The following is a 23,878-nucleotide window of genomic DNA, read 5'->3' as shown; positions in this document are numbered from 1 at the left end:
TGAACTAAAATGGGTGTGACACCCCTGAGCTGAGTGAAGTGATGGATGATGCACCTCCTTCCTGGCGTCAGAGTGAGGCTGTTGGTGGGCGGAGTCAGAGTGAAGTGGGGTCAGCAGGGGACCGGGCGTGGCACAGAGCAAAGGAAGGAAAGACGTGTTTTGATTCCTCAGAGTCGGAGAATGAGAACATCTAAGTTCATCTTTCCTGTTTCTGAAGAGGGCGTGTCCTATTCTGACCATCTGATGTTTCACAGGAAGTCTGACCTAATGGTCTGCAACAGTGTGAGAGATAACGCTTTAGGTTCCCTAAAGCAGGGGTCCTCAAACTTGGGGTTAGGACCCCATTTGGGGTCACAAGACACTGTGAGGGGGTCACCAGATGCCTTCAAAAAATTAGGAATATTTTCTGAACAATGTTTTACTTATTTTTACCAGTTTTTCTGCAATTCCACCAAACTCACCATATTTTAACCTATTTTCATCACTTTTTCTTGCCATATTTTTGCTCCTTTTAATGTATTTTTGCTACATTTCTGACACTTCTACATCACATTTAATGACTTTTCTACACATTTTTCCACTTTCCAGACATGTTCATCACTTATAAACCATTTCTACCACTTTTACACCTAATGTCACATATGTTGACCTATTATTGTCATTTTTAATCTCTTTTCCCCAGATTTCAGGATTATTTTTGTGAATTTAACTACATTCAATCATTTGTCAGTTTAAACTAATTGTGCCTACTTTTTAAATTACATTACCCCAATCACCTTTTTTATTAATTTGTTTGGAATTTGATTATTTAAAACTGCACTTTTTAGGTTATTTTGTCATAAATTCAGTAAAATGAGTATTTTTGTGACCCTGCTGTGATATTCTATATTATCTAAAAAGCTAAAAACTATTTTTTTTGGTTTTTAATTGTAATTTTTTAACCTCATTTTGGCTTGTGTTTGTTCATAGAAATTATAAAATCTATTTCACTGAATAATGAGTTGCATCAGAACACTGGCTTCTGTTTGAATTGTGAGTCAATTTAAGTATTTTTGTTTACATTTATATTCAGTGTGTATGTGCGTGTGTGTGTATCCTAAAATTAGACCTAGCTCAGTTTAAATCATCTAGAGCTGTTACTGACGGTGAAGAATGTTTGCAGTGTTTCCTCTGGGTGTGAATGTTACATAAGAGTAGATCTGAACAATACATAACAATTTTTAACAATTTTTAACAATAAATAGCTGGTTTTCACAAACATCAGCTGTCTATTATTAAATCAACAACAGGACATCATTGTTGTAATTGATTTGTTCTTTTGTGTGTATTATTTTGTATATTTGTGTCTTTGGAGTCATTTTGTATATTTTTGTGCTTTTCTTTTCATCTTTTTGTGTGTTTTGGGAGTTATTCCTTATTTCTCTAAAATATTGTATGTATATTTGTAGTTTGCATGTTTTTGTTTTTATTTTTTGTTGTTTTGTGTGGGGCATCTTGTGTGTCTTTGGATACTTTTGTGTATTTTAGTTGTCAATTTGTATTTTTTGTGTATGTTGTAGTGTAATAATTTTCTTTTATTGTATTCTAATGGTGTGTACAGCAAAGATCTTTGATCACAGGAGGGCGTGGCAGATGTTTCTGATCTATAATAAGAGCAGACTGTGAGGAATGTCAAAGCTGATCTTCATCCATCTATTCCTCCTCTTCTTCATCCACCTGCTGCTGTTCTTCTGCTGCACTTTACACTCACACCGTCTGAAACTTCTGCTTTTATTAACTCTTCTTTAGGTTGGTTTGTTTTTTATCTTTTCATTTTAGAAAAGAAGGAAGCTCTTACAGTTGACCTGAGGGTTCTTTAAGATTATTTAATGAATAAAAGTGAAGCCAATGTCCCACAACGTCCTAAATAAAAAGCTCTAAAGTCAGACAAATGTAGATAGAAAATATGGATGAACTTCATTTAAAAGACATAGACGGGCCAAAAAAATGTGATTGTATCTGATCTGAGGGTCACATGATCAACATTAGTGTCAGCATTCATAACGCTGACTAATCTTTTGTTATGAGTCATTTTGTGTATTTTTTGTGCATTTCTTCTGTGATCTTCTGTCTTGTTGTTGTTGTTGCCGTGTTTGTGTATTTTTGCTGATTTTTTTGTGCATTTTTTTGTGTCTTTGGAGTCATTTTGTGTATTTTGGCATTTTTTTGTGTGTCTATTGTGTATTTTGCCGTTTTTGTGTAATTCATTTTGTGTATTTTGCTGTTATTCGTGTATTTCATTTGAAGGCTGTATCTGCCCAAACCTGCTATAAAACAATACATTTTTGCTTGTGAACATGTTTCTTTTGTTGCTCTTTTAATGTGATCAAAATATAATTTTGTTATGTTTTATGATTTTTTTTAATTATTTTTTATTTTTTGTCATTTTGTATATTTTTCTATTATTTTGTTTGTTTTTGTGTATTTTTCTGTCATTTTGTATTATTTTCTCCTTTGTTGTGTGTTTTTAAAGTCATTTTGTGTGTTTTTTCTTTCAGAGGCTGTATAGAAATTGGAAATTGTAAGACAAAAAAAATAATAGATAAAATGCTCCAAAAACAAACAAAACAACAGAATTATACAAAAATGACAGAAAAATCAATAAAACAAAACTCTTGTTTTTTTTCCTGTGTTAATGCTGTGATTTTTCTAAAAGCTGATGTGATTTTTGATCATGTGACCCTCAGATCAGATACATTTGTGTTGGTTTATCTAATATTTATATAAATATAATAATAGTATCTGCTGTACGCTCCACTCGCTGCTCACTGAGAACCAAACGCCGACGGCTCGTCACGTCTGAATGTACGTTATGTGTTTCTGTGATCTGCCAGACATCGGATACTCACGACCAGCCCAAACACACACACACACACACACACACACACACAGCGAGTGATGTTCTTCTGTTGCTTTTCTATCATCTTAAACCAGTGTGGCCAGCCTCCTCCTCACACCTCTGATTTACTGGATGTTTCCTCTGTGTGAATCCTTTTCTGGAAACCCCAAAAAACTGAATAATTATCAGAAAATTACTTCAAAAAGCTGAAAAATATACAAAACAAAAACGCAGATACACAAAATTAATGAAAAATGCCAATAAAAAAACCAAACTTACATGAATACTCAGAATGACAGAGAAAAAAAAACACAACTACAACAAAAACCCACAAAAATAGAGAAACATTTCCCAAATGATCTAAGAATTGTTTCTAAGCTCAATAAAGCCTGGATGTAGTTCTGAATATGTTTGTTGTTCTTTTCTGTAATATTATGTTTTTAGGAGTTATTTTGTGTCTTTTTGTGTGTTCATAATTTTATGCGTTGACTTTTTTACCTGCACAAAGTCAGACAGAGGGCCACATGTGGCCCCTGGCCCACCAGTTGTCCATATCTAACGTTTTCTTTAACATTGAATGTACGATTCATTTAGAGAGGAGAGCTTTTTGTATTTTTGTTTTTTTCTGTCACTTTGTGTATTTTTGTTTTAGTTTTGAATATTTTACTGTTTTTGGGGTAATTTTATTCTGTTGTCCTTTTGTGCATTTCTCTGTAATTTTTGTTGTTGTTTTTTGGGAGACATTTTGTGTAAAATAAAAAACATTACACAACATGCACTCTTAACACAAACAAAAAAAAAGATAAAAAAATACACAAAATGAAAGAAAAATGTACAAAAATATCAAAAACACACAAAATTAGAGAAAATAATTCAAAGTAATGACAAAAATACAAAGATAAAAGATAACAAAGCCTTTATTGTTTCCTGTGTTAATGCGTAGATCACACGTTTGTGGCCACACTGTAACAGATTGTCTGAAGCTACTTAATAAAACACAGACTGTGATGAAGGTTCTTAGAAACGTTTATTTTCTTCTTCTGTTTCAGACTGTGACACAGAACGAGAGGACAGACATGTGTTCACCCAGAGCAGAAAGCAAGCAGTACGTACTAAAGTACACACTGACAACGACACAAAGACATATTTAATAATGCTGATTTCATCTCTGAATATTTCATTATTCAAACGTCAGGACTTTGGCTCCATGTGTCCAACAAACAGGATTAGAGGAAAAAATTAAAAATCAAAGGGTGTAAAAAAAATCAATTAGGAAATATATCGCGATCCAAAAAATGTCCAAAATCAATTTTTTAAATCATGTTTTTTAACAAAAAAAACTTATTTAATTGCGCTAACATTAGCATAGCACGTAAACACCCGGTCACTAGGTGTCAGTGAACGCACCATCAGACCTTATTAACCTACATCACTCATCTATGATTTTTAGCTTTATTTTAATTAAATATACTGGACACTTTTACAGATGTATTTAGTTAGTTTTTGTAAAAGAATTTAAGAACTTAACAGAATCTGAATCTGTTGTAGAAGCAAAAGTTAAACCTTTTTTGAAGAATGTAATTTGACAGTTTGATAAACATACCACTTGTTTTTTATATTAGTGCTTTAATTACAGTTAGTTCCTATTTACTTGTTTTTGCAAATTAAAAAAATGAAACAATTGTATATCATGCCATTTTGTACTTTTAAAAGTAAAATTTGTAATTACTAATAATATCTCGACATATATTGTATTGTTTAGTATCGCGATATATCATGAATCGTATCATATCGTCAGATACACAGCCCTATGTTGTAACTAAACTCAATACCAACAAAACAAACTGCATTTACACAGACAACGCTGACATTTACAGTTACTGAATTAAAATGATCAATTCTCCAGTCCAAAGTCTAAACTCTAAGCTCCTCCCCTTTTATTTTCACAGGTGAAAGACAAGAGTCGCCCCCCGTCCAGCAGAGCGTCTTCCACCCGACAGCATTACCCCCCCCACCCCCACCCTCACCACAGCAGCTCCACCGAGGAACAGGAGAGCCCTGAGAGAGTGGTGAGACACACACACACACACACACACACACACACAGGAACGTGAAGTGGACTTTCCATTAATGAGTCACTAACACACTCCAGTCATCCTCAGAGGTGTAAGAAGTGGACTTAGTATAAATGACTCAGCACTTCACAGACCATCAGCTCTTCTTCTCCTCACATGTTCTCTCTGTGTCTATAGGGAGAGATTTGTCTAAAAGAATAATCTTCAGAATATTAATTCCATTTTACCAGGACTTTGATACCAGACGATATTCTCACATTCAAACTTCCAGCTTCAATAACTTTTTAACAAAACGTCATCAACACACAAATTACACGTCTTTACCCTCGGTGCGAGGTGGACAACATGTTACAAGATCATTTTATGAAAAGCATCTGTGTTGGAGGTCCCTAAGAGCAGCCCAGCCCAGGGACCGTCTGCAAATGACAACACCGCTGCAAAAACAAAAACAGACGCTACAAGAATATCTAATAACGTCACTGGTGTTCACTCCAATGTCACTAAAATCACTGCAGCCTTCACTTTTCTCCTGCTGGTCATAGTACAACACTTGGTTTGACAAATAATACTTTTTGTCTTTGTGGATCTAAAAAACACGTGAAAATCTGAAAAAAAACATGTGAAAATTGTGGATATATTTGTGAATATTTTAGAGACAAACGTCTCCTTGTCCTCAGATTGTTTCTCCATGTTGGAGGTTTGATGTTTTTTGCCATAAAACTTGTTGGACATCTTCTGCATACCTTGTTGTCTTCTCTTTAATAACTAAATGCTCTCAGTCGTCAGCTCCTGGTGATTCTCATGCTTTAGTTGGGAAACTGGACTCAAAAGTCTGTCTTAAAGATGTCTCACCTCTCATCCAGATCTAGTTAAAGCTGCTGGAGACGATATATTATATAAGACACAGTGTTGGCATCATCGATCAATAAATTGAAGTTCCATTGTTAGGAGAAAAATGACATAAAAGGTGGAAATTGTTGCTCTAGAGTTTGTTTTTTGTTTCTTCTCCAGACAAGGAGGACATTGATTGTCTTGACTTTATCTTTTTATTGTAGTTTGTTCACAGTGATATTTTTTCACTCCACCAGACATTTAATTTTGTTCAGATAAACCCCAAAATAAACAACTGCCATTGTTTTGCTGCTTTTGGGGCAAATCACAGTAAAAACACTCCAGATCCCACAATGCAGTGTGTTTATACTAGAGATCAAAACAAACATTTGTGCATTAATTTAAACATTTTACATCTTTTTTTCTTCCAGCAAACCATTTCTGATTTATTGATCATAAGGATAATGTACACATTATTGGAATATTTAAAGCATGTAAATAAAAAACACTAGTAGAAATAATAAAATGTAAAATACTAGACATTGTATGTTCTAATGAATTTGATAGCTGTCCATGGAAAGCTGGTGTCCACTTTCAGACCATTCCATTCCAAGCACCACTCGAATACCAAACGTGCCCTATCTAGCTATATATATCTATGGGCTGAGTATTAGCCTAGCTCCTACACTGTGCAGGTTCTTTGATTATTTGTTTTACCTTTTAAAGCAAAGCTTAATTTGGCATTAGTGTTGCTTATTGACTGTGACTGATCAGATGTATTGACGGTGGTTCAGCTCAGCGTCTGAACAACATTCACTCTGGATCCCAGTCGTCAGCGACTGATGGGCACAGCTTTTTGTCCAGTGCGTAAACAGCCGCTGTTTCACACAGCTCAGCACTAATGGGGCTTTTCATGTCCGAGCAGGTGGAAACTGGAGCACAAAAAGCATCTGAACTGGTGTGAACTGAAATAAAGTCTAAACAGCTTTGTTTAGCGTCATTTATAGATTTACAGAAGGAATAAAGACTGTTTTATGACACGCACACAATCACATCCCCTCCTAACAAAGTACACTCCCCATTTCTACCGAGGGCGACCATATTTCACTACCATGAAAGAGGAAACTTCGGCAAAACACAATATAATAAACGAATTAGGCAAGACCTGTATTGGCCAGGCAAATTTGGCAATTGAAACTTGGTTATGATTTACAATCTTTACTAACTTTGATGAAACAATGAATGCGTGTACAATAATAAAAAACAAAACATCCCACAAATTATTATTTTTTTTACCATGTCATGTCTGGGGCCCCGCACTTTATAATACGGAGCCCCTCAAGGGACACGGATAGTTATTCTTTTTATTGCGTGCTCACGTAAAAGTTACACGCGAGCACATCACACTAGTGTTGTAAGTGAGCACGTAAAGGTAATTGTTAACCCTGAGGCTGAAATAAAGCTTTAATAGATCCTCTAACATGATTAACAGAGCATGCAGCATACGCTTAAAACTATTACGTGCTCCCTTAGAACTTTTACACGCTCACGTTAAGCCTTTACGTGAACACGTCAATAAAAATATATATTTGTGTCCCTTTTTTTTTGTACAGCACCTCATTTACTTTTGGGGGTTTTGTAATTAAATTTTAAAGTATTATATTTGTACAGCTGCATCTTTTGTTGAGTTGAAATCACTGGAAATTTCATTGTAAACACAAGATTAAATGTATAAACTGAGCACGAGTGAGGAAGAAAGGGCAAAGTCAGGCCACGCCCCCACGCTACGTCTAAGGTGTGATTTTGCGCAAAAATTGTTTCTCTAGCTGGGTTTCCATTACAGATTTTCACAAAAGTAAAGCGAAATTTCTAAATGTCGACAAAGTATAATTGTGCTTTGAAGGTGTTTCCATTGAAGGTTGTTTTGGGGGCGGAGCCTGGTAACTCCTGTGAAATCTCATCTTGTGAGACTTCTCTGCAGAAAGACGGACGCTCCAAACCTCCTTAGAACATTCTGTATTCAAAGGTTGTTTCACGTCTATTGTGGCACTAATCAATATTAAGTCTAATAATCACTAATCAATATTAGGTCTAATGATCACTAATCAATATTAAGTCTAATAATCACTAATCAATATTAAGTCTAATAATCACTAATCAATATTAAGTCTAATAATCACTAATCAATATTAAGTCTAATAATCACTAATCAATATTAAGTCTAATAATCACTAATCAATATTAAGTCTAATAATCACTAATCAATATTAAGTCTAATAATCACTAATCAATATTAGGTCTAATAATCATTAATCAATATTAAGTCTAATAATCACTAATCAATATTAGGTCTAATAATCACTAATCAATATTAAGTCTAATAATCATTAATCAATATTAAGTCTAATAATCACTAATCAATATTAAGTCTAATGATGACTTAATGACTAATAATAAGAAATACCGCGTCATGTTTTCTCAGAGAGAAGTGGTCATGTGACCAGGTACGTCACATTCTGTGACGTGTATTTGCAGAAAAAGTCTTTCTATTGATCTTTAACGATACATTTCAATATAAAAACTTCTGAAAATCCTCCTCATGAATGCGTCAAAACTTTTTAGCGATATTTGAGTGTTTTTTCATAATTCAAGCCTTTTTTATTCCAATCCAACTTTATTTGTTAAGCACGTTTAAACAACCACAGCTGATTAAAGTGGTGTAAATAAAATACACAGCAGATAAACACATGAGATAAAAAACTATATTTGAAATACAAAACAAATTAAAAGGCATAAAACGTGTCCAGGAACGTAGTAAAAGGAATTAGATCAATAAAAGAAATAAAAACAACAGTCTTAAGAATGGACTAAAAACAGGCAGAGAAGAGGCGTGTCTGAGGTGCTGAGGTAGATCCTTCCATAGTTTTGGAGCAAACATGAAATGATCAGCTGACCTGAGAGAGCGGGTGGGCGTGTCAGGGTGTCAGCTCAGAGAGGTAGGGCGGGGCCAGACCATTTAGAGATTTAAACACAAATAAAATCATTTTATTGTGTTATATGGATTTTGCACATTTCTAAAGGTAATAGAAACACAGCTTCTGTTAGTTTGGAAGAACAAAAAGGAAGTTGGATTTAAAGATCTTTTTTAAGCCAATAAGTGAAGCTGATGTTAATAAGTGAGTTGGTTTCTGTGGAAATCGCTGAAACAGTTAGCGTAGCGACTAGCTTCAACTGTAGCGATGATGCTAATGCAGGAGAACCTGCCTCCAACACACAGGACACAGGAGGAGAACTATCCAGGGAATATGAGGAGGACTCAGGGTGGACTTTAGGTGAGCTGCTGCTCTAGGTTTATGAAAGACAAAGTAGGCCTCGGCTGTGAATAATGTTAAAAAGTTGCGAGGATACAAAGCTCTAATAAAAAGGGAAGCATGCATTTTATTTTCATTTTCTGCTGATTCATTAGAGGAGTTATGGCCTCATGTTGTGGGTGTAAAGTTTTTAAATTGTTTGTTTTTGTGTTCTGAAAGTTTAATGACCTTTGTGTCTAAATTAGCGGTGATTAGCTCTGTCGTTGGTGCTGAAACATGGCAGATTTATCAGCTGTCACTCAGAGAGAGATAGATTCATCATTCTTTTATTAAACATTTAGGTTCATTAGTTGTTTGTCTCACATGATATTATTTAGTTAGCAAAAGGCACTTTAAAAAAATGTATTCCGTGACATTTTTCTCTCTTTCTTACTGACGGAACAACACCCGCCGTTTGTTCCGAGACCTGATGATTTACACATTAAACACTGCCTTTATTACACATTATCTGTACAAGCCCAGTTTGGTAACTGGATGAAAACTAACATACTGTACGTCTACGTCATGCTCACCTCCTTTGTCCTGTGTGGTTTTGCAGGAGCAGAAGGAGAAGCTTCATGCAGAGTTGAAGCAAGTGTTGAGTCTGAAGAGAAGTCACCTGACAGAGTTGAGCTGCCAACTGGCACAACCAGAGATGGACCCAGAACCATCAGTGGATCAGAAGGTGACTGGGTTCATGGGATCCTCCTCTGTTTTACAAATGTGTCCTAAAACCTTTCAAATGTACAAAACACATTATTATGCTCCATATTTATTTTATTATCTTTACAAAGTGTGACTACAGGTTTAGAGCCTGTGTTCTTCCATCTTTAAATCACATGATTGATGATGTCACACGGCCCCACTTGTGCTGCTTTTGGTTGCTCTAAAAAACCAGGAAAAGTTAAAAATGTCGATGTAAACCTCTCTTTTTTTTTTCACTGAAAGAGAATAAAAACAATTGTGATCCAAAAAACAATCTGTGACAACAGGGGGCGACAGTTCCAACTCTGAGGTTTGGTAGTAGACAAATGCATAGACAATCTTTGACGTTTTTCTCGTGCAACAAGCTAGCAGTGCAGCAGAAACAAGGACAGAAAAGTCTCATAAACTCGCTGTGTGTGCTCTAAAACATTTAAATCTTTTTACCGCACACGAATAATGAACAATGCACAACGTTGTCAATTGTCAACTTTGATTATAAGAAACCTCCATAAATGCAAGAAAAGCAAGTCTTTTTTACAGGGATTTGTTTCATGGTTAGTTGGTGTCTAGCAGCACACAGTCACGTGTTGTGAGGACAGCACAACAATGAAGCAGAGAAGAAGAGCTCTCCTAAGGAGCCTTTACTCCACCCTTAAACAGTGCACAGCTGATGCTCTAGTGCAGGGGTCTCAAACTCATTTTAAGTTCAGGGGCCAAATATGAAGTAGTTTCATCTTAAGTGGGCCACAGATTGTAGACTAGGAGCAATTTCAACATTAATGTCCCCAAGTTTGTACTTTACATATAAATGATACATAAAGTATGAAAAGCACCGACAATATCCAGACAAAAAGTGACAGAAATCTGTCCCGTAGGATTTTCTTTTTTACATTTCATTGATGTTGTGACCAATCTTTGTTTAATTTGGGGAAATTATGTGAAATAATTTCAGGAAAATTTGGTCATTTAGACCAGTTATTCTCAACTGGTGGGTCGAGACCCAAAAGTGGGTCGCGGGCCTGTACTAGGTGGGCCGTGGACAGCTGGTCAAAAATAAGTAAATACTTAATGTCTCTCATGTTGGACCTGTCTTTTATTTGGGAACGAAACTTTTATTTTGACAGGCATACTGTGAAATGCATGTTGCACAGGAACACATATAGATTCATGTTTAAAAAAGATTATATACCGTACGTGCTTTTTCAACAGATATTTTTGAAAAACTATATTTGGTTGGTTGAGTTCTAAAAAAAAAAAAAAAAAAGTGGGTCGTGATTTAATGACCTTGGCAAAATGTGGGTCCCAGGGTGAAACTAGTTCAGGACCCCTGATTTAGACAATAGTTCATTTTTTCTCCTGTGGGCAGAATTGTATGATCTAAAGGACCAGATTTGGCCCACGGACCTTAAGTTTTACGTGTGCGCTAGTGGCTAAAGTTAGCAAATAAATGAAATCATTGATTACTCGATTACATGGAGAGTGTGTGTTTGATGTTTGTGATGTTCAGTAGTGTGTGTGTGTGTCCCAGGTTGAGGAGGAGGTCTCTAAGCCGGTGGACATCATGGTGGAGACGGAGGCGGAGGCTGGAGCGAGCGGCTACAGCGTAACGGGCGGAGGAGAACGAGGGATCTTTGTCAAAGACGTGCTCAGAGATTCTCCTGCTGCTAAACACCTCAGTCTGCAGCAAGGTGTGTGTAGCAGTGGAACACATGATCATAATAATATTATTATATTATAATAATAATAATAATAATAATAGGAGTTTCTCAGCAAACAGGAAGAGCCTAATGTTAATGAGACTTTTTATCAGGATTATTACATTTATAAATATATTAGTTTACAATAGGAATATATCTTTAGCACATCACTATATGGTTTCTTTATGTAATAAACAGAAGAAAATAAATGGTCAAGACATTCATGTTTTTACTATATAATTATAATAAAAAAAACTAAATAAACTGTAAAAAAAACACATTAATTCTTGTAGTGAAGTTTACGCTCTTTATGGGAAATATAATTCATTGATAATATTTGAGTTTTGTTTTTGTAAAATGTGGCCTATAAATAGATTTAGAACAGTAATTAATTAGCCTAAATCAATTGTTTATGATCCCAAACCCATTTTTTTACACAAATTTCTGGCGACCCCAAAGATTTATTTTTAATAATTTGTTTTTGATCAAGTTAGTTATACTTTGTAACAACTACAGAGTAGTACTGTATTTTACTGTTTTCTCTTTCTTCTCCTCTGTATGCTGCATTTTATTTGAACTACATTTATATTTGAGAAAGGTAAAGTATATAATACAGTTACATGTATTTAGGAAACAGAACAATAATTAAAACATTTTAATATATATTTTCAATCAGTACATTTTTTTTTTTTGACACACTCCAGGTGACCCCACATGGGCTCACAACCCCAAGGTTGAAAAACACTGGCCTAAATAGACATGTAAAAATCCACTTTGATGGATCAACGTCTTTGAATGTGAGAAGTTCCAGTGAATTGGATGCGTTTGGAGAGATTTATTAAGCTGGTGGTCCAGGTAGTGCTATATTGAATAATATTATTGAAAAATCTTAATCAGTGTTTAGAACTCAGCTGATCTGGATCTACACACAATAGATCATGGGCATAACAAGCTCTGCTGATCACCAGTAGGTGGAGTGTACCGCCATCTACAGGTGGGATTGTGAATGACATTTTTTAGGAATACAAATTTAAAGTCTGTGTAAACAAAGCAAGTTCAGCCATTTTCTTCTGAACACGTTAAATAGGTCATATATTTATTCCTTTAAACATGTAAAAAAAGCCATTCAACCATTTATAGTTTAATAGAGCTGGGCTTCACAAACTGTGTTTCATATTTCTGTGTTCAGGATTTAAAGCAGAACTAAGTCACTTTTGAACCTTAATAAATCCTTCTCATAGTCCCTGTGAGGGTAACACAAGTGTTTATGGGGTGGTTGGGGGTCTTTCCCCCCCGCTGTCTCTGACCAGAAAACAGCTCTTGGAACTTTCCTGCCTCTGACCCAGTGACAGACGTACTGCTTTACAGCAGCCCAATACACACTAATGCCACATTATGACCAGTGGCTGCACACAGTTGTCTACTATTTTACTTTTATCAAACTTATATCAGGGCGGAGCCAGCTAAAAAAGGCAGTGAAGACGTTTGTCTGATGAATGGGGCAACTCCATCAGTGACAGCTCAGCAGTAACACAGCAATCACACACACTGTTGTCATGGCAACAGGCATGCACACACACTCACAACCCAGCGCTCCATTAGGCAGCACACACACAAATATCCATCTATCCATCCATCCTCAGAGCCGCTTTGGCAGCACACACACAAACACACACATTTCCACACTACTTTCCGTATTACTCTCACATCATTCATTTATTTCACTTGTCTCTCTTTCTCATACTGTTCATATGGTCACATGGGACTATATGTGTGAAAACACCCTTAGTGTTACTGTTGTAGTAGGATTTTTCAGTGATCGGTTGCTACTGTCTTGGGAGAATAAAGGTGTGCATGTAGCTGTGGGGTGGGGCAGGGGGCGGGGGGTGTGGAGTGTTTACGACAGTGACATAATCAAAGGGACCTTTAGAGGGAGCTCTAAGCACAAGTTACTTAGTTCTGCTTTAATGGGAGAGTCAGAAATCATAACCGCGTTATGTAACACAGCCATCATTGGCATAAACCCCACCCTACTGCTGAAGCATATAAATACATTCAGCGCATTAGCTTCACTGGTTTTGCTCTTGAGTCCCGGATAGCATCTCTTATGACAGTTTGCAACTAGCTAACCAGCTAACCAGTCATGTCTCCTCCAGAGTAGCGACAATAACAGTAAACACACCTTTTGTCTGTGATTGACTCCGTTTGGCGGTGTTTCACGTGCTGCAGCCATGAAAGGAAATAATAAAACTCTGGCACTTTCAGACTGTCGCGGTTCTCTCTTTGACTCAATCCACTGTAGAAATAATTCTCATACCCCTACTCTAAAACAAGGCGTTGTTGAGTGGAAAAGGCAGTGACCGGGGCTGAGGTTTAGGCGGACCAATCACAGCGCTCCTCGATGGAGTCAGTTTCTGGCTCTGATGGTTCAAACAGGTAGGGCTGGGTTCATCCGATGACGCTGCTAGCGCTAGCTTCCATTGTTACTGTAGGTTACGTGGCTCCTACAGTACACGGAGGCGGTGCCCATGTGGGCGTGGTTCTAGCACCTCTAACTGACACGCCCCCAGCGTCTCAGAGCAGAACGAGATGTGCTTGTTTTTCCATGATTCTGAGATCTAATTTTATATATGACATGTTTCTGTGGTGTGACAAACTCATAACACAAATGTATTTTTGCTTTATAAGGACGATTAATCTCGATTTTAGTTTTTGTGATGATATCAAAAATCTATATTGCTGTCTAGAAATCAATTTATTTATTTATTCATGTTTCACCATGCGTACATAAGTGTCACTGTCACATGCAGTGTAACTAAATGTCACAGTGACTGACTGACTTGTGATGTGCATTGCGTTTTGGAACTACAAAAGATATGTTGTTTCAACTTTTGTTTTTGGATTAGGAAAATAAAGTGCAATAATCATCGATATTGAATCACAATACTTGTATAACTGCGACAGATATTGAATCGGCGCCCAAGAATTGTGATAAAATTTAACCAGAACAAAAGGATATTGTCCCAACCCTAATAAAGAAATACACACATTGGCATGTGTGTTTCAGAATAGCCACTAATATAAAATATAACATCATTTTGAACATTTCTGACAGCTAATGATCTTTCCACAATACTCAATGACTTATAAATAAAGGAATGATAACTAAAATATGCTGTATATTCAGTATGGAGCGTCTATTAAAAATCTAGTTTTCCTCGACCTACCAGTAGGTGTGGAAAACCATAACCACTTGTAATGTTGAAGTGCTTCTGTGTCACTTATTGTGGTCTTCATGTGAAGGTGACCAGCTGCTGAGCGCCAAGGTTTACTTTGACAATGTGAGGTATGAAGATGCTCTGAGGATCCTTCAGTGTGCAGAGCCGTACAAGGTCAGCTTCCAGCTCAGGAGGACCGTCCCCGAGGCAGAGGTCAGCGTTCGGCCGAGAGTTCCCAGCGTGGAGGTCAAAGGTCCAAAGGCCAAAGTGGCTAAAATGGTAATCAGAGGGACATTTTTAGCAGCTGCCAATGTAACACCGTATCTTTCCCGAGGTAAATAAAGAGGAATGTCAGGTTCATCAGGGTCAAAAAATTCAGTTTGTTGCTTCATAGCTCATAAAGAGATAAATGGGTATATATCAGAAATAGGCAACAAGCAGCCCGGAGATCACATGGTCTATAAGGTATATGTACAAAATGATAGAAAAATACACAAAACAAAAACAAGAATACATTAAAAAAATACCACAAATTACAACATTGCAGGAAAATACAGTAAAAGACAAGAAAAACACAGGAATGCTCCAAAAACATACAAAACTACAACAAAAATAAACAAAATGAAAACAGTAACACACAAAATTAAGCCAAAAAATACAAAAAACTGCCACAATACACTAAATGACTCAAAAAAATATACAAAATTACAAAAACTAACAACAAAAGTACAGAAAGACAAGAAAACTCAGTGCTAACAAACAAGCAAAACGACAACAGAAATACACAAAACTGGAAAATGACACACACAACTACACAATATGACTCCAAAAAACATATACTTTACAGTAGAAACACACAAAATGACAATAGAAATGCATAAAATGCCTCACAACGAGCAAGACGACAACAAACATACAGAGAATGAGAGAAAAACACACTTTGTTATTTCCTATGTTAACACTCAGATTGGTCATTATTCTAAATGCTGACATGAATGTTGATCATGTGACACATTTTCGTGGCCCCCGCTGTAATAAAAGTTACCCACCTGGTATAGATCACAAAACATTGACAATATCTTGTATATGTCTTAACCAGTGTTGTGCTAGTTAGTGAAAAATAAGAGTAACGTAGTTGCTTTACTGATTACTGGAATTAAAAAGTAATCCATAACTGTCAATAGTAACATTTGAGTTACTTAAAAAAACTTACAAATGCTCTAATTAATGCCCTTTATTATATTATTATTATTATTTTCACCAGCATTTATTTGTTTATTTTTCTGTTAGCAGGATTGCACCAAAAGTACGGAGTGGTTTTGACAAAACTGTAGCCAAAGATGGACCTTAGGCTATGGAAGATCAATATACTGATTCTAGATCAGTTTCAAAAATCTAAAAGTCTTTATCTCATATCATTGGAGAAATTTAAAAAATTCATATTTAGGTCCGATCTTTATGAAAGTTGACCCTTAATTACCCCACCAAATTTAATTAGGATCCAATCCGGATTACACATTTCTTCTTCCAAGCCTTTAAAGCACATGTGTCAAACTCAAGGCCTGGGGGCCAAATCCGGCCCTTTAGAGCTTTCAATTTGTTCCGCAGCAGAAAGCAAAAAAACAGAAGATACCATGAATCACTGTTTAAATTACAAACTAATTCAGTTGTAAATATCTGTTATTTACTGTATCTCGAAAATAATACACAAATTCAATGAATCTCCACAATATTAGCAGGTCCCACATTTTTCCCACGACTATATCATTTTTAATCTTAAATTGTTAAAAGAACTTTACATTTTTCCTAAATCCTGCAATTTTCCACAAATTATTCCACAAAATCTCCTCAAATTAAATAAAAAAAAATGTGTTTGTTTGATCAGAGGGTCACATGATCAACATTCATGTCAGCATTTAGAATAATGAGCGATCTGAGCATTGTTGCAAGTGTTGTTGTCTTGCTCTTTGTGAGGCATTTTGTATTCCTGTAGTCCTTTTGTGTATTTTTCTTGTAAAATATATGTTTTTTGGAGTCATATTGTGTATTTGTGTTGCCACTTTGCTTGTTTGTTAGTACTGTGGGTTTGCAGAGTACTTTTTTGTTTTTCTTGTCTTTCCGTGTACTTTTGTTGTCATTTTCTGTAATTTAGTATATTTTTCTGAATAATTTTGTGTATTACTGTTGTCGTTTTGTTCATTTTTGTAGTAGTTTTGTGAGTATTTTCTGAGTATTTCTCTTGTTTTTTACTGTATTTTATTGCAATGTTGTAATTATTTGTATTTTTTAATGTATTCTTGCTCTTGTTTTGTGCAATTTTCTGTCATTTTGTACATTTACTTTGGGGGTCACATAAAATTAGACGAGGGCCGCATGTGGCCCCTCGGCCGCCAGTTGCCTTTGTCTGATTTAAATGTATGAAAAGTAACATCAATCTCTATTTTTGTTTTATTACCAATTCCTCAGATAAGAGACTTTTGTGTATTTTATTATTTCAGAGTGTGAAAGGCACCAAGTCGTTTAAGGTGAAAAAGAAGAGGGGAGGTCGTTTTGGTCTGAAGAAGCTAAAGGAGAAGAACAAAGACGAGCGAGTGATTGAGGGAACGCCCCCTGAGCTAGACTCCAGTGATGTGGATGTTGAGTTTTCACTCCCCAAACTCAAGCAGAGCAAGAATATTAAGGTGGAAACCAAAGACGTTGCAGGAGCAGCAGCCTTTGGAAAAGCAAAGAAGAACATCAGGTTTGTTCTGACGGGTTTAGAAGACATTCAACATTTTGTTCTGGAATAAAACAAAGTTGTCTTTTTTGTTACTGCAGGTTTCCTCGCATGAAAACCAAGGGTTACGCAGGAGAAGTGGAAGCGGGACAATTTGAAGAACAAGTGAAACCCAAAGGAAAAGGACACACATTTGGGATTGCATTTCCAAAGTCCAAACACACAAAAACAGACTCTTCTTTGGGAACCGGATCAGTAAAGTTGAATCATCCAAATGCAAGCTTCCAGCCATCAAGTGTTGATGGCAACGTGAAATGCACCTCACCTGATGTGGAGTTTTCTCTCGCTTCACGAAAAACGGATACTGTCCCTTCTGCAGGAGGAACTGCTGGAAAAAAAGTGGGAGGTAAGATGACTGAGGACTTTGGAAAAGGAGACGCAAAGCCGAAAATGCTAAAGTTTAAACTTCCCAAAGTTCGGTTTTCCCGTCATTCCGATGAGATTGATGGTGAAATCAAGGTGAAATCTGAAGCTAACATCAAACCTCCAAATGTTGAAATAAAGGGAGATGTGGATACGGGTCTCCCTGGAGCAAACATTACGAATCCGAAGATAGGAGGTAAACTCACAGGAGAAGCTCTATCCATTCAAATGCCGTCTGTGGATATTTCCCGACCAAAAGTGAAAGGAAATGCTGATGTGTCTTGTCCAGAAGCCAAAAGTATTGGGAAAGCTGCAGTAACTATGCCAAACATTAACATTGAAGGAAAGCTTCCTGATGAGGTGGAAGGTGCCGTTCGAGGGCCTAAGATCTCCATGCCAAAGGTTGACGTTTCACCATCAAAGGTAGATGTTGAATGTCCGATGGGTGCTGGAACTTTCAGTCTTCCTTCTGTTGACGTTTCTCTTCCCAAAGCAAATACACAGACTGAAAGCGTAGATATGGACCTTTATGTGGGTGGAGGTGGAAAATTTAAAATGCCAGATTTTGATGTAAAGACTGGTGAGGTTGAAGTTGATGCTAACACCTTGGGCATTAAAGGTGGTAAGCTGGAAATGCCCACACTTGACATAGCTGTACCTGAAACAAATGGAAGTACTGAACTAGAAGGAGAAAAATTTAAAATGCCTTCAGTCAATGTTTTTCTACCAAAGCTGAAACAACCAGATTCAGAGCTTGAAGCTAACATTGGGCTTAAGGGACATCCAGCCGATGAAGGCAAGTTCAAACTACCTTCAGTCAGTGTCAACCTTCCTAAAATAAAAACATCTGACATTGGTATTGACCTACCTGAGATTAAAGAAGGCAAAGTCAAAGGACCATCAGTAGACTTTTCTCTCCCAAAACCTGATGGAAACATCACAGGAAAGGACTTAAATAAAATGCCTTCATGTGACACAACTCTTCCTAACGTGAAGTTGCCTCAAGGGGAAATTGTCTTGGAAGGGCCTAAAGTCAAAGAAAATTTTGAGAAGCCAAATATTGATGTTTCTGTTCCACAGGGACTGATGGAGGGAGTCAAACTGCCCTCTGTGGACATATCTTTACCTAAAGTGGAGCTACCTGAAGCTGGTGTTAAGCTCAAAGGTCCTGAAATTCCAAATGTTGAATATTCTCTTCCCAATCCAAACCTTGAAGGCAACTTGAAGTATGGAGATCATGAAACTGGCAGGTTTAAACTGCCAAATGTTGATGTATCACTCCCTAAACTTAGTACCAAAGTAGGAGGAGTGGATATTGACGAAATTCAAACCAAAGGGGAAATTGATATGCCTTCCCTTGAGTTTTCAGGTCTCAAAGTGAAATCGCCAGACGTAGATGTGGAGATAAAAGCACCTGATGTCAAAGGAGGAAAAATGCCCTCTTTAGATGTGCCATTGCCACAAATCCAATCAAAAGATGATGACATTGGCATAAAAGCCCCTGATTTGAAGCTTAAATCTCTAAAAGGAGATTTAGACGTAAAAGCTGAGGCTGGGATGGATGGAAAAGAAACCAAGTTGAAAATGCCTTCCTTTGATGTATCTCCAGGAAAAATAAAGATACCAGAGGGAAAGGTGTCCCTTCCAAAAAGTGAAACCAAGGGTCTGATCAAGGCTAAAAGCAAAGGAGGACATTTCCATTTGCCATCTGTTGATGTCTCACTTCCGAAGATGAAATTAAAGAAAGGTGACATAAAGATCAAAGATGCAGAATTTAGAGCCGGCGAGATTAAAAAGCCGACTTTTGAGATCTCGTCACCACAAAAAACTTTAGAAGGTGATATTTCTTTGAAAGGCAAGGCTAAAGGAGCTAAAATCAACGTGCCTTCAGCTGACCAACCAAATGTGAAACTGCCAGAGGGAGATTTAAATCTGCAAGGTCCAAAAGTCAAGAGTGGAAAGTTTGAAATGCCAAAAATCAATGTGGGAAAAACAGAGGGGAGTGTTGATGCGGGGATTGGAAAACATGTTAAAATAGAAATGGCATCAATTGGGTCCACTGACATAAGACATAAGACTAAATGTGATGTTTCTATTCCAAAAGTGAACATGCCAGAGGGAGATATTGAAACGAAGGGATTGAACATAAAAGGAAAAACACCTCAAATGAGATCTCCTGAGATGGATGTACATCTCCAGGGTCCTGACTTGAGCATTCCAAGTGTGGGAATCTCACTTCCAAAAGCAAAGGGCGATGTTGGCTTAAACATTGATAATTCTGGAGTGGGAAAGATGAGCATGCCCAGTGTTGACATTTCATCACCAAGGGTAAATATAGTAGAGAGTGGTGGTGTCCAAATAAAAGGACCCGATATTAAGGGTAAAAAAATTGAGATGCCTGATATTGATGTTTCACTTCCAAAAAGCCACTTGCAAGGTAAAGTAATTAATGAACCTGGCTGTAAAGGAGGAGAATTCAGTATGCCCACTGTGAATATATCTCTTCCAAAAATTAATACTAAAGGATCAGAGGTTAAATTAGAAACTTCAGATCTGGATAGAGGAAAAATCAAGATTCCTAACGTTGACCTTACTCTCTCCAAAGGATCGGCTGAAGTTGAATGTCTTGCAGGAGGCAAATTTAAAATGCCTACATTTGACAATTCACTTCCAAAAACAGAGCTACCAGAAACCAATGTGGAAATGCCAGCAGTTGATATTTCACTTCCTAAAGGAAAGATAAAGGCAGATGTTGACATTGAGTCACCTAAGGGTTACGGGTGCAAAGTTGGCATGCCCTTGGTTAATGTCCGTCTCCCTGAAGTACAAAGAAAGGAGGGCGATGTCAGAATCAAAGCACCAAGTGTGAATGTAAGGAACATTGAGATGCCTGATATTGACGTTTCAGTGCCCAAGTCAAAAGCATATGGGGAAATTGAGGGAGGAAAATTCCAAATGCCCTCTTTAGACATCTCCTTTTCTAAAATGAAAGCCAAAGAACCAGATATAAATGCACAGGTTTCTGAAATTAAAAAAGGATGTCCCAATATTGACATTAATCTCAAGGGACCTGATGTTAAAGGAGGAAAGATCAAAATCCCCACTGTTGACTTTTCGTTACCAACAGGAAATATTGAGGGTGAGTTTGATACAGGAAAACCTGATGTAAAAGGAGGAACTTTCAACATGCCAAAGTTTGATGTTTCAATGCCAAAAGTGAGTTTCCCAAAGATAGGTGCAAAGGTGGAAGGACCAGAGATGGAAGGAAAAATGAGAACCCCTACTGGCAAAATTGTGATACCAGAAGGAAAGGCTGACATTGATCTTGATTTCAATGTAGGGAAAGAAAGCAAGTTTAATGTCCCTTCATTTGATATTTCTCTTCCTAAAATCCAAGGAAAGAGTTGTGATGTGGATTTTCAAAGGCCAAAAGTGACAGGTGATTTTTCCCTCAGTCAAGTGAAATCACCAGAACTAGATATCAGCATTAAAGGTCCCGAAGGAGGAATGTTTAACATGCCAGACGTTGATATTTCTCTACCTAAAGGAAAAATTCAGGGTGACATTGGTATTGAAAGCCATGATTTGAAGGGTAGTAAGTTTGAAATGCCCAAAGTTGATGTCTCACTACCAAAAGTAAGGCTTCCAGAAACTGATGTTAAAATACAATCCCCTGATGTCAAAGGAATAAAGATTGAGATGCCAGACATAAAAATGCCAAAAGGAAAAGTTGAAATTGAAGGATATGTCGGTAAAGACAGCAAGTTCCAAAAGTCTTCTATTGACATCATTCTCCCTAAAATTAAATCTGAGGGACCAAAGATGGACATCAAAGGTTCTAATCTGAAGGAAGGGAAAATCACCATGCCAGACATCGACCTTTCAGTCCCTAAAGAAAAGCTCAAAGCTGATGTCAGTTTTAAAGGGCCACAGGTTATTGGAGGGGAAGTGAAATTGCCAAAAGTAGATGTTGGTCTTCCAAAGATCAATATGCCCAAAAGTGATTGCAAAATGGAAGAGCCAGAAATAAAGCTTGGACAGGTCACAGTTCCAGGTGTTGATATTGAAGTTCCAATAGAAGAAGGAACTATAAATGTAAAAGGACCATCTGGAAAGTTCAAAGCACCCAAACCTGCAGTTGATAAAACCAGTGCCGGACTCCACATGCCCACTATAGACATCAATTTGCCTAAACTTGACCTAAGTCTTCCCTCCGGTAGTAAAAATAAAAACCTAAAATGTGACATCAGTAATCTGGATGCATCAGGAGAGTTTGATATATCTGATCCTAAAGGAGACATCGATCCACCAAAGCTGAAAGTTAAGTCGGAAGGCAGTGACATAGAGCACCAAGGTGTATCCCTTAAACTTCCAACTGTCAAAATGCCAACTGTTGATATCTCCACTCCAAAAGTGGATCTTGACTTTGGTCTCACAAAAGCAAAAGGGGATGATGTGAAAGTGCACCTTTTGAAAGCAGAGGGGTGCAAGCCATCATCTGGAGTCAGCTTTGATTTGCCTGATGTCAACCTCAAAGCCCTGAGTTTTACTCTTCCTAGATTTGGTGAAAAGTCAAAAAGTACTGGTTTAGAGACGTCAGGACTCAAAGGAGGCATATCTCTAAGCTCACCACAGCTAGAGGGAGACATTAGACCACCATCAGTAGAGTTTGATGGAAAAGGAAAAGTCAGGGTGAAAAAAACAAAAATTCCTTCATTTGGAATATCCAAGAAAAATGTAGATCTTTCGATTTCCTGTCCTAATGTGGATATTCCACATCAAAAGATCAATGTTGAGTGCCCAGAACATAGGTCTGGGTTTAAAGTGAAACTTCCAAAATTTGGAAAACATCCATCTAAAAGTCAGCTTCCAGAGGGAGAAGTGGATGCCAAACTTAAAGCAGATGTGGAAAGCAAAGGTGGCCTCTATGTACCTGATGTGTCCTTAAAATTACCTAAATTTTCTATGCAAGGATTTGGCTCGAAAGAAAAAGCCTTGAATTCACCTAGTGAAGATCTCAACGCAAAAGCCGGTGTCAAGATTCAGTCTATTGAAGTATCATTACCAACAGCAAAAACTCAAGAGCTTGAAGTTCTTCTCCCCAAAGCAGATTTTGATGTGTCAGGAACGGTTCATAAAGGCTACGAAGGAAGCATCAAAATTCCTAAAATTCCAACTGTTGATGTCTTTATTCCTAAAATCAATAAAGATGGGTCCTTACCAAAGGGAAAATTACCAAAAATTGAAGAACCAACTACAAATGTAAAAACCACTGGAAAATTCAACATGCATCAAATAGAAATGCCAGATATTGATATCTCCCTACCAAAAGGTTCAGAAGGTGGAAACAACACATTTCCACGTATCAATATGCCCTCTATTGACATTTCACTGCCCAAAGGTAAAACTGAGGGAACAAAAGTACATTTGGAAGGAGATGCAAAAGGTAAATTCTCATTACCGTACACAAAAATGCCTGAAATTGATGTCTATATGCCTGAAGGAAAGGTTGAAGGACCAAATTTTAACATCAAGGAAAAAAGTGGGAAGTTCACGATGCCAAACATGAGCATGCCTTCAGTGGACGTTTCCTTGCCAAAGGGAAAAATTGATGGTCTAGATGTAGAGCTAAAAGGCGATGCGGGTAGGAAATTCAAAATGCCTGAAATGAAAATGCCTGATTTAAACACATCCTTACCTAAAGGAAAAGTAGAAGGTCTAGATGTTGACGTCAAAGGAGGTGGAAAATTTAAGATGCCACATATGAGCATGCCTTCAGTGGATATTTCCTTGCCGAAGGGAAAAATTGAAGGTCCAGATGTAGAACTAAAAGGCGATGCAGGTGGGAAATTCAAAATGCCTGAAGTGAAAATGCCTGATTTCAACATTTCTCTGCCAAAAGGAAAAGTAGAAGGTCCAGAAGTTGACATCAAGGGAGAAGGTGGAAAGTTCAAGATGCCACATATCAGCATGCCTTCAGTGGAT

General features: G+C 37.2%; 1 protein-coding gene across 6 annotated transcripts in view; it reads left to right on the top strand.

Annotated features, from left to right (window-relative positions):
- The window catches only part of prx (periaxin), a 39,146-nt gene that overhangs the window by 3,772 nt on the left and 11,496 nt on the right, over window positions 1–23,878 (top strand). For 5 of the 6 annotated variants that reach the window (XM_028464839.1, XM_028464843.1, XM_028464842.1 and 2 more), the window contains exons 2-8: window positions 3,928–3,983; window positions 4,828–4,947; window positions 9,694–9,819; window positions 11,368–11,527; window positions 14,840–15,033; window positions 17,253–17,494; window positions 17,572–23,807. In XM_028464839.1, the coding sequence (XP_028320640.1) occupies window positions 9,790–9,819; window positions 11,368–11,527; window positions 14,840–15,033; window positions 17,253–17,494; window positions 17,572–23,807 (6,862 nt within the window). In that variant the 5' untranslated portion in view covers window positions 3,928–3,983; window positions 4,828–4,947; window positions 9,694–9,789. The remainder of the gene's footprint in view (window positions 1–3,927; window positions 3,984–4,827; window positions 4,948–9,693; window positions 9,820–11,367; window positions 11,528–14,839; window positions 15,034–17,252; window positions 17,495–17,571; window positions 23,808–23,878) is intronic. The other variant, XM_028464840.1, reaches the window with a different exon arrangement.

Source organism: Gouania willdenowi, chromosome 13, assembly GCF_900634775.1.
Source record: "Gouania willdenowi chromosome 13, fGouWil2.1, whole genome shotgun sequence".
NCBI classification, from domain to species: domain Eukaryota; kingdom Metazoa; phylum Chordata; class Actinopteri; order Blenniiformes; family Gobiesocidae; genus Gouania; species Gouania willdenowi.
The sequence above is the reverse complement of the archived record's forward strand: the minus strand, read 5'-3'. Positions and strand labels throughout refer to the sequence as shown.